This window comes from Sinocyclocheilus anshuiensis, unplaced genomic scaffold (genome assembly GCF_001515605.1).
Source record: "Sinocyclocheilus anshuiensis isolate Anshui unplaced genomic scaffold, SAMN03320099.WGS_v1.1 scaffold1497, whole genome shotgun sequence".
Taxonomy (NCBI): Eukaryota; Metazoa; Chordata; class Actinopteri; order Cypriniformes; family Cyprinidae; genus Sinocyclocheilus; species Sinocyclocheilus anshuiensis.
The window spans coordinates 1318307-1332611 of record NW_015543492.1 but is presented as its reverse complement, the minus strand read 5'-3'; the positions used below and the strand labels follow the sequence as shown (position 1 = coordinate 1332611).

The 14305-nt window shown below is 38.0% G+C and overlaps 4 protein-coding genes across 5 annotated transcripts in view; 3 read left to right on the top strand and 1 right to left on the bottom strand.

The window, feature by feature from the left end:
- The window catches only part of psmb13a (proteasome 20S subunit beta 13a), a 4138-nt gene extending 3563 nt beyond the window's left edge, over window positions 1-575 (bottom strand). Inside the window, exons 1-2 of the mRNA XM_016494476.1 lie at window positions 448-575; window positions 66-159 (exon numbers count right to left, since the gene is read on the bottom strand). Of these exons, the coding sequence (XP_016349962.1) occupies window positions 66-159; window positions 448-509 (156 nt within the window). The 5' untranslated portion in view covers window positions 510-575. The remainder of the gene's footprint in view (window positions 1-65; window positions 160-447) is intronic.
- Window positions 576-579: 4 nt separating this feature from the next.
- Window positions 580-2720, top strand: psmb12 (proteasome 20S subunit beta 12). Its single transcript, XM_016494477.1, has 6 exons — window positions 580-712; window positions 1476-1546; window positions 1613-1744; window positions 1841-1970; window positions 2240-2384; window positions 2482-2720. Exons 1-6 carry the CDS (start codon window positions 665-667, stop codon window positions 2607-2609), a joined length of 654 nt encoding a protein of 217 aa, XP_016349963.1. The 5' UTR covers window positions 580-664; the 3' UTR covers window positions 2610-2720.
- A 1648-nt stretch (window positions 2721-4368) lies between these two features.
- psmb9a (proteasome 20S subunit beta 9a) lies at window positions 4369-8229 on the top strand. Its single transcript, XM_016494437.1, has 6 exons — window positions 4369-4644; window positions 4886-4953; window positions 5215-5346; window positions 7038-7167; window positions 7308-7449; window positions 7906-8229. Exons 1-6 carry the CDS (start codon window positions 4588-4590, stop codon window positions 8031-8033), a joined length of 657 nt encoding a protein of 218 aa, XP_016349923.1. The 5' UTR covers window positions 4369-4587; the 3' UTR covers window positions 8034-8229.
- Window positions 8230-8651: 422 nt separating this feature from the next.
- On the top strand, window positions 8652-13224 carry tap2a (transporter associated with antigen processing, subunit type a). Of its 2 annotated transcripts, XM_016494475.1 has the most exons (11): window positions 8654-9383; window positions 9464-9578; window positions 9693-9823; window positions 9949-10154; window positions 10255-10452; window positions 10570-10698; window positions 10850-11038; window positions 11382-11555; window positions 11697-11856; window positions 12467-12603; window positions 12720-13224. In XM_016494475.1, the coding sequence occupies exons 1-11, from the start codon at window positions 8891-8893 to the stop codon at window positions 12927-12929; spliced, it is 2142 nt and encodes a 713-aa protein (XP_016349961.1). In that variant the 5' UTR covers window positions 8654-8890; the 3' UTR covers window positions 12930-13224. The 2 variants fall into 2 exon arrangements, with proteins under 2 accessions (XP_016349960.1, XP_016349961.1); XM_016494474.1 differs by having other exon boundaries at window positions 8652-9383; window positions 9464-9823.
- The last annotated feature ends 1081 nt before the right edge of the window (window positions 13225-14305 follow it).

The window sequence follows — 14305 nt, the reverse complement described above, 5'->3', positions numbered from 1 at the left end:
ACACACGCACGTTTAGTCTGACAAACAACATATGACAAATTATCATGTTTTGATATTCTGGTTACCTTATAAACCACTCCAGCAATGGTGGTGCCTGTTTTCATGGGTTTCGGTGCCTTGATTTTACCCTCTTCTGAGCCATTCTCCAGGACAATGTTTCTAAATGAAGGAGATTTGTGCATCATATCAGGAATCGTAATGCCAAGACATCATTTTAAAAAGTTTTACAGAATTTATTTGATCTATGAAGAATCGATTCTAAAAAAAAAAAGATTCTAAAAGACAAGGTACGTTTTCTTTTTGAAGAGAAAGACCTGAAGTCTGAAAGTACTTTCACTTTTGTTCCGACACCTTGAAACAATGGTTATAACGATGCAAGGTTTATTTTCTAGATTTTACGCACAGCGTTATCATAATATAACTGTATCAAGCCTAACTCCTTCTTACCTTGTGGAATTTTCGAAGTTAAAACCAGACACAGCAGGTTCGAGGACGTTGGAAAGTGCCATGTCTAAAATCTCAAACCGGGAACTGTTCTCTTCAAGTAATGCGCCTCGCGAACACTAGTGTTGCTGTTTCAGATGAGCGTGCGCACACCGCACAGTCACTGTCGGGCGACGCGTACGCGACGTTTATCCACGATCTGTATGTCGAGTTTTTAATAATGGACAGCCATCATTCATACTCACAAGTCAAAGGTGTCAGCACCGGAGTAAGTAGCCTATTTATCGTGTTTTAAATGAGTTAAGCCTTTCGCGTTGCTTGGTGAGCTGACGCGTAAAATGATTTTAAATGCGCGTCGGCGACCAGGCAGGTGATGTTTATCTTATAGCCTGAGACCATATTATAAAATACTCGTTTAAATATATTACAATATCCATCTGTGTAGATGGGAAGCTGCAGTTTAAGTGTAACCTATAGCTCAAAGTTACTTTCGCTTTCGTGGATAGATAAGTTAGCCTATTGTGGCATTGTCAGGGCGAGGATAGTCTTGAAATGTCCATTTCCATTTAGAGGTATCTATAGTTTTAATTATGGACTGTTGCAGAAATTCCTACTTAGTTTACGCATTTTCGCATATAAAGTAATGGTAGAGTATGTAGGGATAAAGTAAGCCTCCCCCCCTCGCTTAATTTTTCTTTTGACCATAGATGTCACTAAATCTCACCTCAGCACATTTAGTGAATGGCTGTGCTCTTCTGCATTTTAACTTGACATCAGCATTTGTGATATATATATTAGACCTAAGGAGTTAAAAAGTCATTGAATAATTGTGATATGTGTGTGTTTAGGCTATATTATGCTGGACATTGAAAGGCGCACAGTAATTAGTTTAGATTTGTGTGGTGTTTTATAATTTATAATTATATAATATACGTTATAATTAATATAATTTTATTTTACAGATACTACTTTCAAATAAATATAAATGTTAATTACTTGGCTTAATTATGATTTAATTTTTTTTTTGTAAGACGACCATCCTTGCTGTCAAGTTCAATGGAGGAGTTATCATTGGGTCTGACTCCAGAGCTTCTATGGGAGAGTGAGTATTTTCCAGCAAATTGTTCGTTCTCGTAAAAAACAACTACAATATGACTTTTACCTACAGATCTTATGTGTCATCAAAAACCATCAACAAGCTGATCCAGGTGCATGATAGAATATTCTGCTGCATCGCTGGATCACTGGCTGATGCACAAGCTGTTACCAAAATGGCCAAATTCCAGCTGTCTTTTCACAGGTCTGTTTATTTCTGTAGCATTTTTGCAGCATCCTAAAGAAAAGTTTAGTTAGTCATCATGTTTATAGTGACTATAAAATCACTCTATATCTTTAGCATTCAGATGGAATCTCCTCCTTTGGTAAAAGCTGCAGCATCCATCATGAGGGAACTTTGCTATAACAATAAGGAAGAGCTGCAGGCGGGCTTCATCACAGCGGGCTGGGACAGGAAGAAGGGACCACAGGTGATGCTCTGCTAAACACAAACTACGACCATAATACAGTTCTGCATCACAGTCACATGTGACTCTCAAATTTATTGTATGCATGCAAATAAATAAAAATAATAAAGAGAATCATATAATACTAACAGCGCATTTGCACTGAAAAAGATTAGCTGGCAAAAAGAAAGTGCAGAAATATGATGCTATTGTCTGTTTATTCAAATATTATATAAATCTCTGCAATGCAGATGAGTGATATTCTCTTTTGCATATGCTTTGTCTTTGCACAGATATACGTAGTGTCTTTGGGAGGAATGCTACTCAGTCAGCCTTACACTATTGGTGGATCTGGCAGCACGTATATCTATGGTTATGTGGATGCCAAATTCAAACCTGACATGAGTTTAGAAGAGGCTACACAGTTTTCCACAAATGGTAAATAGAATTGGAATGAAAAAGATATTGACATTTATATGTGCAGTGAATAAAAAACTGTTTTAAGAGCCGATGGCTACTGTTTGTGTCTCCACAGCTTTGGCTCTGGCTATGGGTCGGGACAACGTTAGTGGCGGTGTGGTTCACCTGGTTGTGATCACTGAAGCGGAAGTCAAGCATGTAGTTGTTCCAGGAAATAAACTGCCCAAGTTCCATGATGAGTAGAACACAAAAATGACCAAACTGGACAGTTCTACAAATGTAACTACTTTGTGACTAGATGTGTGATGTGTAGATTTTCTTCACCCCCTTTGTAATAAATATATAAAAGTGTTATTTTCAGTGTGATGTCCCTTCTTGCATATACAATTGATATTTTGTCAATTTCAGATTAATTTATTTGGTTATACTGCATAAACTGAACTACACATCGAGGATATATATGTCCACACAAGCTATACAAAAGAGGTGCTTTCAGAAAAAAACAGTATATGAAATCATCTATTATGCCCACATCTTTCCCTCTTTGTCTGACTGTGAAATGAAGAATGATTAGTAATGATTACTTTAATTTCAAGCATTAAATTGAAATTATTACGCATTTTCTACATTTCTACTCAATTTGTGCAAAGATTAAAACCCTAATTTAGACCTATACACAATTAGTAAGCAGTGTTGGGGGTAACGCATTACAAGTAAAGCGAGTTACGTAATCGGATTACTTTTTTCAAGTAACTAGTAAAGTAATGCATTACTTTTTAATTTACAAGAGAATATCTGAGTTACTTTTTCAAATAAGTAACGCAAGTTACTTTTTTTTCCAATTTATTGATTGACAGCTCTCCTGTCCCCATGTTGAGAGAAATCAGATGTTACTGTAGTTCTAAAATAAATATGAATATGCATTACTTCATCTCACTCACAAAAAAAAAAACAGATTCATTATTCCTCAAAATGAATAAAAATAATGCAACTCAGAATATGACGCAAACCTGCAATAATTAAATGTTAAACAACACAAATATCCTTTATGTATTTAATCCCATTCTATTAACCAATGTCTTTGCTTCTGACCTTCGATGATCCAGTTCAACCAAACTAATAAGTAAAAATTACTCTAGACAAACATTTGTCTTTTTTTTATTGCTGAAGTGTGTTGAACTTTCTTCTTCTGCATTCTACTGTTCGGACATAAATTTACTTTCCCTTCAGCCTGAGGCTTATTCATTTCACTTTTGGTGTGAAAAGGCTTTTATATTTGCCAAAAACAGAACTTTTTTATTTTAAAAACAAACAAGCAAGCCCTGTGCAGATTTAAAAAGTAACGCAAAAGTAACGTAACTCATTACTTTCCATCAAAAGTAACGAAGTAACGTAATTGGTTACTTTTTTATGGAGTAACGCAATATTGTAATGCATTACTTTTAAAAGTAACTTTCCCCCACACTGTTAGTAAGGTTGTTTGTGAAATTTACGACGATTCCTCAATTGTTAACTTAATACCAAAGTAGAAGATAAAAAAAATCTGAGTAAAGTTCAAAGAGATAAAATTAAGTAAACATGATGACACTGATGTTCGCAGCATAAGCCAAATAACTACAATTTTCACTGTTTTATTTACACTGTCGTTATTGGTGATTTTGTATTCAACCATAAACGTATAGTTTTAGGACGTCTTAAGTTTCTTTTCTATTCAAAATGATCAATTTGTACTCAGAAATTACACATTGATTGTTACAGTGTTTTGTGTAGGAAGTGAAGGTTCTGTGAGAAAAAAATGCTTCTTGCAGAAATACAGGGCACCGACAAAGAAACTTTAGAAATGCGAGAAGGCACATTAAACAGGTATGGTGGATTTGTCTGTATAAATTAAATTAGATATAAATATTGAATACACATTTTTTTGACTTTTTAATATGGTAGTTGAAATTACAGTAGACTAATCTAAGACACACTTGCTTCACTGTGTGAGCTGAGCACAATGGGAAGTAACTCTTTCACTTTCTGTTATAGACAAAATGGAGGAATAATGTAGGCACATTAAAATACTGCAGGCCTGACAAAACAAAGTCTCTTTTCGCAACTTAACTCATTTTCACTCGCTGTTAGGAGCTTCGCTTGAGGTACGCAGAGTCGTCGAGTATCGAGTCTCAAGCGCAGGCAGGTTTGCACAGGACAGGTAGTTGCTTTCCATCCATTCAAAATGTCGGAGGAATTGTTTCCAGAGCCAGAATGGCTATCTGAAGAAGTCAAAACCGGGGTGAGTTATCGCCTCATGGGCATAAAAGACTTAAACGAGATGTTTATTTCAAGCTGCTTAAGCATGAACTCGTATAGGATGAGTTAAACGAGTTTCAAAACTTTAAAGCTGTTAGATCAGATCGTAACTTGCTCTAGCAAACGTTAACATTACATCGTGTTAAGTAAGGCGTTAATAACAATTGCCTGGCATGTTAATCTGACATAAATGCGATATTGCATTTTTTTTTTTTCCACTTTAGACGACCATCATCGCGGTTACTTTTGACGGTGGAGTTGTTCTTGGCTCAGATTCGCGTGTGTCTGCGGGGTAAGAGACACTAGTTTATGAGAAGATGTAGCCTAAATGATCAGTAAGAGCAAAACCTTTCTCATAAACGTGTAAAACATCAGAATAACAGACTTAAGAGCTTTTATATAAAATAACACTGATATAAACTCATGAAATGGAATGTTCAAAAACAGCCTATTATTGTTTGACAATCATAGTCACATTTGTTCTGTGAATATTTAAAACAAGATACTTGAACCAAGAACACTAAAATGCTGTTTCTTTGGAAATTGTTCTCAGGGAGTCAGTGGTGAATCGTGTGATGAACAAGCTCTCCCCTCTCCATGACAAGATCTACTGTGCTCTGTCTGGATCAGCAGCGGATGCTCAAACCATTGCTGAGATGGTCAACTACCAACTGGATGTGCACAGGTATTTATCACCAATGTCCTGTAGTGTAGACAACATGTCCTCCAACCAATACGCCCGCATAGGTCGTTTGTCCAAATCCCTGAAATACGACCCATCAGAGCGTATTCTACAATTGCACCCCTATTGACAACAGGACACTTTCATATTAATGCTTTGTACTCTTTTATCTGTGCCATAATTTGGGTTTCGTATAGCTCAGTTGGTAGAGCATGGCGTTATACGCAGTGTTGCCAACTGCTTTCAGTTGAAAGTAGCTAAAACTGGTAGCTAAATGTCACTAGATGACATCATAATGGCAAATTCACTGATCTATATAAAGATGAATGTAGATCAGTGGGCAATATGAGAACTTAGATATGGTTTGTCCAAGAAGTTGCTATATTTGTCCCTAAACTTTTGAAAAAAGTCTCAAAGGGGCGGGGAAGTTGCTAAATCTAGCTACAAAGTAGCTAAATTGGCAACACTGGTTATACGACAATATACAATCATGTGATCATGGGTTCGATCCCAGAGAACGCACGTGCTCATAAAAAGTATATGCACTGTAAATCACGATTTTGCATGATTTCTGTGAGGGTAGGTTTAGGGGCGGTCATTCGTATGAATTCGTATGAATTAGCCACCAATTGAAATATGTACAAATTGCCGTGAGATCGGGTTGGACCATGTAAAAAGTCCACAAATTGCATTTAAATAAACACGCATTTTGATTGGTAATGACAGTCATATGTCATTTCATGACGACAGACGCAACACGACACTCATTATTTTTACACCCGCTAGAGGGCACTAAACTTTAAAACGTAAATATAGGTCGTAATAAGGTGCTTGCTCAAACGACCTATAGGGTCGTTTTTTGTTGGAGGATAGTCTGAGTGTAGACTGTGTCTAAGGATGCTTTCACATCTGTAGTTCGGTTCATTTGGTCTGGACCAAGGACAAAAAATTATACATTGTAGCATTTTTTCAGCCGTTTTGGTTCCACACTGATTGCTCTGGTCTGAACCCGTTGAAATGGACCAAAATGCAGTCACGTGACAACATCCACATCACTCGTTGGCCAGATGTGTCTTTGAATGTAATTCCTAAGCTGCTTTTCGACTGGTCAGAATTAACGTACGGGAAAATTCCAACGGAGCTCTCTGAAGTAAACAAAGAGAGGAGGAAGACGCTGCTTTTTTAATATGGTCATTAGACCAAATTTCGATGAGGCTCCGCACCTCCTCACAACTCCAAGTTTGTCCACGAGATGCCATGGATGCTAAAGTGCAAGCTGTCAACAAACGCTGGTCCTCATCCCATAATGCACAGCGCAGCTGACTACGTCAAAAATGCACAGTTCTTTTTGCAGTTGGGTCTGTTTGAGCTCGGATCACGTTCTCCGCACAAATGAACTGCTCCAGTGTTCGTTTGAAAGCATAGGTCTCGGTACGCTTCTTTGGTCTGCTTTTGGTGCGCACCCGAGTGCGATCGCTGCATTCACACCTGCCCAAACGAACTGCACCAAGAGGAACAACGAACTCTAGTGCGATTCAACAAAACTAAATGAGGCAGGGGTGAAAGCACCCTAAGTTATTAGGCCATGCACTTATTGATTGGTGTTAAATACTACCAGAGGAAACATGCTGTATACATTTTCCTTTTTCTCAAAAATGTGTTGAATAATACACTTGAATAATGTTTCTTGACAGTATTGAGGTGGAAGCTGACCCACTCGTATGCTCTGCTGCCACTCTGGTGAAGAACATTTCATACAAATATAAAGAGGAACTATCAGCACATCTTATTGTTGCAGGGTGGGACAAAAAAAAAGGAGGACAGGTTAGCCCATTTTTGGTTTTATTAGGCCTAGACTGATGAATATTATGCATAGAAGATCATTGCAAATTAAATACTACATGTTAAAAAGTCTAATAATATTAATATTGTATATGTGGTCATTTCTGCCTCATTCCAAACAGGTCTATGCGACACTGAGTGGTTTGCTGACCAGGCAACCTTTTGCTATTGGTGGCTCTGGGAGTTTTTACATTAATGGTTTTGTTGATGCAGAATTCCGAAAAAACATGACAAAGAGAGAATGTCAAGAGTTTGTAGTTAACGGTAAGTTTGCCAGTGCAATTTACAAACAGGGTCTGATAATATAATATATTCTAATTATACTAAACTGCTCTATTTAGTGCAGATGGTAAACCAGTCAGTTCAAATGACTAATAGAAGTAAATGATGTAGAAATAGCAGGGGACTATTACAGTGGAAATAATACAAGTACAAAAACATGTTAAAGAGACAAGTATAACAAGAGAAGTACACCACTGAGTAAGTATAAAGATGTGCAGCTGGCATCATGCATGTTTTAGATGTGGCCTTAGTGTTAAGAATAGTCCCATGTGTGCAACTTTTATCAATGTGGTTGATTCAATTCTAACATTATCTCTGCCAAGATGGACAGAGGACACTCCTGGGGAGTGTTGCTTCTCATTCTTTCTTGATAACTTTTTAATGACTGTATGTCTATGAGATATCAAAGCTATCCCTTCTGTCTCTGTCTCTCTGTAGCTCTCACTCTGGCAATGGGTCGGGATGGCTCAAGTGGAGGCGTTGCATATGTTGTTACCATTGATAAAGATGGAGCAGAAGAGAAGTGCATTTTAGGAAATGAACTGCCCAAATTTTTTGATGAGTGAATTAAAGGACTTTGCTTTGATATTAAAAGAAGATTTCCATGTATATTTGTAACCTATAGCAGGACAAAATACTTTGAAATTGCAGAAATGTTTGAATTGTTTTGTTGATATTAAACACTTGCAAATACATAAACATAAAAACTCACTCCCTTATGTGAACAGCGACTCTCAAAATTTGATAATAAACCATATTAGAAACGTGTATGCTGTTTAATTCTGACACAAAAGCTCATTTATGTAAAAAATGTGTTGATTAGGTTATAAGCAGTAATGGATTGTAGGCTACTATGGAGCTGTCTAAAGGTCTCTGCTGTTATGACTCATCATTTGTTAGGCAGAAATGAAGGAGGCGGGTTATAGAGCAAGTTTTCTGTTATGGCTCCTTGTAAAAGAGATATTTGTTGCTCCTGAACAATAACAAATAGACATGTCCTAAAAAAGATTTATTAATTTGTCTTGAAGATACAGCCTATATTATTTTGGATATTATTATGGTATAGCCTAACTGCTCCATCTGAAGGTCATTCATTACACATTTTGTGTAGCCTATCAACTGACTTGATTTGTGATTTTAAAATGTATGACTGAGTGAAGTCATTTTAATGAACGCTTACGCAGAGCGCAGCCTTTTTTGTTGTAGCCTATGTGGAAGGAAAATCCCTTATCCTGAGAAACTGGAAGTAAAAGCTAAATAATGTAGGTGTCCTAAAATGCCCCGGCGCTGTGTAAAGAAATGATTACCTCGCACTCTGTGTGAACGTAGCAAAACGTTACCGACAAGAAAATACCCGAGAATAGGTTCGCTTTGTTCATTTACGCTCGCGGGTTATTTAGCCGACGGAGGCTATCCATGCACCATGCGTAAAGTTTCGGTGTTCGCGTGTGTATTATGTGTAGACATAATAATAGTGTACACTCTGGACCTCGGAGGAATTTTGCTGAAGTCTTGTACAAACCTCGACTATAATCTATTTCGCCAGTGGGCTGAATCCGGACTGCGATGCACACTACTGTCCGCAGGAGCTACTTTATATAAAGATGCGGCGGATCCACTGATACGGAGATGGATTACAGTCCACTGTTTTATCGGTTCGGTATACGAAACCGGGCGCTTAGCGCTGTTTGACAACTATCGCCTTGACAAGTTTAATTCGTGGCTTGTCGGTACCGTCGCTGCTGCTGTAGCTTGTCTGTTTTGGGAGGTAACACTGCCTGACACTAATGGAGAGAGTAACGGTAAAGAGCGCAAACAGAAGGCTCGAGTCCTCTTCATCCGGGTCATCCGTTTGTCCAAACCAGACTACATATTATTGTGTGGAGCTTTTGTCTTTCTGACCTTAGCTGTGCTATGTGAGTATTTTGTTGCATTTAGTCCTAAAATAAAAGTATAATATACACCTGCTTTGTAAAGTACTTTTTACATGTTTCAGGTGAGATGTTCATCCCACTGTACATTGGAGAGGTGATTGACATCTTGGGTTCCCATTATCAGTGGGATAACTTCAGATCAGCTATCATTCTCATGGGATTATTCTCACTGGGAAGGTTGGTATGGCAAAATATGTGTTTTGTATTACAAAAATTACCATTTAGTTATCTGCATTATTTACATTTAGTTACCATTATTTACTTAATGAACTTAATGTTGTTTGTTCTCAGTTCTGTCAGTGCAGGATGTCGGGGAGGCCTGTTCATGTGTGCAATCAACAGCTTAACTTGCAGAATAAAGGTACAACTGTTTGGGTCCCTTGTCAGGCAGGACATTGGCTTCTTTGAGACCATCAAGACAGGTAGATCAAATGCAATTGCTGGTGCAGTCACTCTGATTCTCTGTATGCAGACTTTAGTTGTCATCAGTGTGATGCCCTTTTCACATGGACTCATAGTTATTATTTCCACTGAATCTGTCTTTCAGGTGATATCACATCTAGACTCTCCACAGACGCTACTCTGATGGGCCGGGCTGTAGCCCTGAATGTCAATGTCCTTCTGCGGACACTGATTAAGACGCTGGGCATGTTGTATCTGATGCTGAGCCTCTCGTGGAAGCTTACACTGCTGATGCTGATGGAGACGCCACTGACAGGCTTACTGCAGAACATATATAACACACATTATCAGGTATGGGGTTAATGAAAATTAATGTAATTATGAATAATAGATAATCATTTGTGTGCTTTTGAGAATCATATCTTATATCAAGTTTTCATGCCCTTTTTAGAGGCTCTCAAAAGAAGTTCAGGACTCTATGGCGCAAGCCAATGAAACTGCTGGGGAGGCGGTGTCAGGAGTCAGGACGGTAAAGAGTTTCAAGACAGAACTTGGTGAAGCCCATCGCTATGATGTCCGCTTGATGGAAACCCATAATCTGAAGACCCGACGGGACACAGTCAGGGCGATTTACCTGTTGGTTAGGCGGGTTAGTATGAGTTTAGTCTTCAAGAGCATATGTGTTTATTTTCTTTGAAGCAAACTTGTTGATATGGAACTGCATTGCTATAGATAGTGTCTTCTTGACCGTTTGTGTGGTTTGCAGATGACAGATTTGGGAATGAAGGTGGCCATGCTTTACTATGGGAGACTCTTCATCCAGTATGGACAGATGAGCACAGGGAATCTCGTCTCTTTCATTCTCTATCAGCAAGACCTTGGAGACAACATTGGGGTATGCCTCTGTTTATTTTAAAAGAGGGATTTCTCTGTTGACATGTAGGGTTGTATGACCTTCTATGTAAACCTGCTTTTTGTGAAATGAATCATTTTCAGCTTAAAAAAAAAAAAAAAGAGTAATAAATATTTATCCATCTCTTTCCCAGACTTTGATCTATATCTTCGGAGACATGCTGAACTCAGTGGGTGCGGCAGGTAAGGTGTTCGAGTACCTGGACCGAAAGTCTGAAGTCAGTATTGATGGTAACCTGCAGCCCAGTGATCTGAAAGGACATGTCAGCTTTCAGAACCTCACCTTCTTGTATCCCAGAAGACCCGACCACAATGTGTTAAAGGTACAACTTTTAGTCTTAAGGATTAATTCACTTGATCCCCATCAAGTTTGAGAAGGCAATTCACATGAACCTAAAATATGAGTAAATATGGTAATTAAACACATAAAGATCTTTTTATTTCTTATATTTTCTTCAAAGGGTTCATAAACTAAGGAGACAAACTGTATGTATAGATAGACAGTTGAGTGCATGTGTGCATACATTTGCAAACATATTGTGTATGCTAATTCAAAAAAAAAAAATTAGAATGTTGTTCATCATGATCTATACATGGTATATACTAGGTTTTTTATATATATGTAATATTTTAGAATAATTACCTTACCTTTTTGTTTGTTTTCAGAACTTCTCTATGGAGTTGAAGCCGGGTCAGATGACGGCTCTAGTGGGAATGTCAGGTGCGGGAAAGAGCACCTGTGTGAGTCTGCTGGAGAGATTCTACCAGCCTCAGCAGGGACACATTCTGTTAGACAGACAACCACTGCAGAACTATCAACACAAATACTTGCACAGCAAGGTGACTACTCTGAAAGAACAAACCATGTTAATGTTGAACTGTAGATTATTTACAATCTATAAGTCTACTTATAAACTAAAGAACAATATACAACCAACCGGTGCAATGCAAAGAACATATACTGTAAATAATCTTTTTCAGATAGCAATGGTGGGTCAGGAGCCTGTACTTTTCTCTGGCACTGTACGAGACAACATTGCCTATGGTCTGCCCAGCTGCTCAATGGAGAGAGTAAAGGAGGCTGCCAGCAAAGCCAATGCCCATGCTTTCATCTGCAAACTGGAAAATGGCTACGACACAGGTAAATTAACTGCTGTCACGGCCCACTGTCATTCTTGTGTCAGTGGCTAGAACGATTCTGATTGGGCAAAACAAATTATTTAAAGTAAAAAATCTAAATTATTTTCTACTCTTAATATCTATGAATTTCAGAATTGGTAGCATTCATAGCCTTTTAGTTATACATCCTGCCTACACCCCAACAAACTTGAAAAGGTTTTTTTTTGCCTGAAAGGGTTTGCTGGTACACTTGCTAGACTAGCAAAAACCAGCCTGGACTAGAATGCAGATACATTATTAGTCTAAGATGGATTTTAGACTTCCTGATATTATCAGCAATTCTGGGTGTTTTTCTTTTGGATTTTTGTAGCCACTCCATTTATTATTTGATAAGGAAGGTTTTAGCAGCTTGGTCCACTTGCTAGACCAGAATAAACCAGCCTTGGCCTAAGATGGACTTTACATTTAAAATCATTCTAGAATTCCTGATATTAACAGCAATTCTGGATGGCTTTCTTTTGGATTTTTGTAGCCACACCATTTATTTTTTTAATAAAGAAGGTTTTAGATTTAAGCATGGTAAAGGTGTTTTATTAAATGCCACAGTCATAAAATCCTGTTTTCTTTGTCAGATGTGGGAGAGCGTGGAAATCTGCTCTCGGGAGGTGAGAAGCAGCGCATCGCTATTGCCAGAGCTCTGATTAGACAACCTCAGGTGCTCATACTGGATGAAGTGACCAGCTCTTTGGACACTGAAAGTGAACAAATGGTAAAATATGGCTATTCAATATGAACACAAAGGCATATGTACATATGCATTCACAAATCCTTGCTTCCTTTAATGCTACTATCAAAAGAGTCCTTACATGTTTTGTTATTCCACAGGTTCAACAGGCCCTGGCCTGCTGCCCCACTCAGACCTTGCTTGTGATTGCTCATAGGCTGAAGACCATTGAGAGGGCGGATCAGATTGTGGTGATTGACAGTGGGGAGGTGGTGGAGCAGGGTACACATCAGGAACTGATGGACAAGAAAGGAAGTTACTATAAACTGAGAGAGAGGCTCTTTAGTGATGATAATACAGCCAACCAATAACGAGAGAAATCTGACACTGTAAAAGCCCAATAGGCTGTGTTAAAATAATGTGCTTGTTCAATATGTATACAAATATACCATTACAAACTTTTGTAAATAGAGACATATAAGGGGGAACGTTATCCTTTAACCATTATCGCATTTCTTAGAGATATGTGGTACTGAACTGTGGACTTGTACATAGAATAAACTCAGTGGCGATCATCAGTCAAAATGTTTTATCAACAAACAGTTTTTGATAAATGTAAAATTTAGGATTTGTTCGATGTTTTAATATGTAAATGTGAATAAATATTGGGGTTTTATACAGTCTAATTTCATATTTTAGTGTCATAATTTCCTTGTCATAGATGTCTGTTCTATTTCATAACTACTGAATGAACATTATAATATTAAACATTACAATATTAAATGTCTAACAGATGTTGTACAGTTAAAATTACAAACTGCACCTCGTCTGTAGCCAAGCTTACATGTGGAGTCCCACAAGGCTCTATTCTTGCTCCCATTTTATTTCTTTATATGCTCCCGCTGGGTAATATTTTCAGAGAACATGGAGTCTCATTCCATTGTTTTGTGGATGATATCCAAATTTACTTGCCATTAAAAAAAGGAGACACAAGCGATTTTGAGATTTTGGCAGCCTGTTTGAAAGATCTAATGAACTGGATGTCTCTAAATTTCCTGCATCTTAAGGAATTGAAGACTGAGATTACTGTGTGTTTGGTTCAGCGTTTACTTTAGCAGCTACTTTAAAAGCCAAGCTCACTCATCTTGAACGCGACATGAAACCATGTTAAAAATGGTCTTTATTATGGACAGTGACCTTAAAAGCAATTGAATGGACAAGCAAGTCAATTCAATTGTCAGGTCTAGTTTTTTCCAGCTTCGCCAAATCTAAAAAAATTAAGCCATTTCTTAATTTAAAGGATACACAAAAGGTCATTCATGCTTTCATTTCATCACATTTGGATTACTGCAATTTGCTTTATTTTGGCCTTATTCACTCCGTCCTTGCACGACTGCAATTAGTACAGGACTCTGCTGCAAGGTTATTGACGCGTACACGTAAGCAGGAGCACATTACGCCTATACTTGCTTCCCTTTACTGCTTGCCTGAAAGTTATAGAATTGATTTCAAGCTTGCTCCATCATATCTATCTGACCTAATTTCTGTTCACCAGCCCCCTAGATCGCTTAAGTCAGGGAATCAAATTCAACTCAAGGTGCCAAGAACCAGACTGAAACATAGGGGTGGTAGAGCGTTTGAGGCAGCCGGTCCCAATCTTTTAAATAGTTTACCACTACACATCAGATCAGCACCCACTCTGTCTATTTATAAGTCCAAACTTAAAGCTTATTTTTTCTCTCTGGCT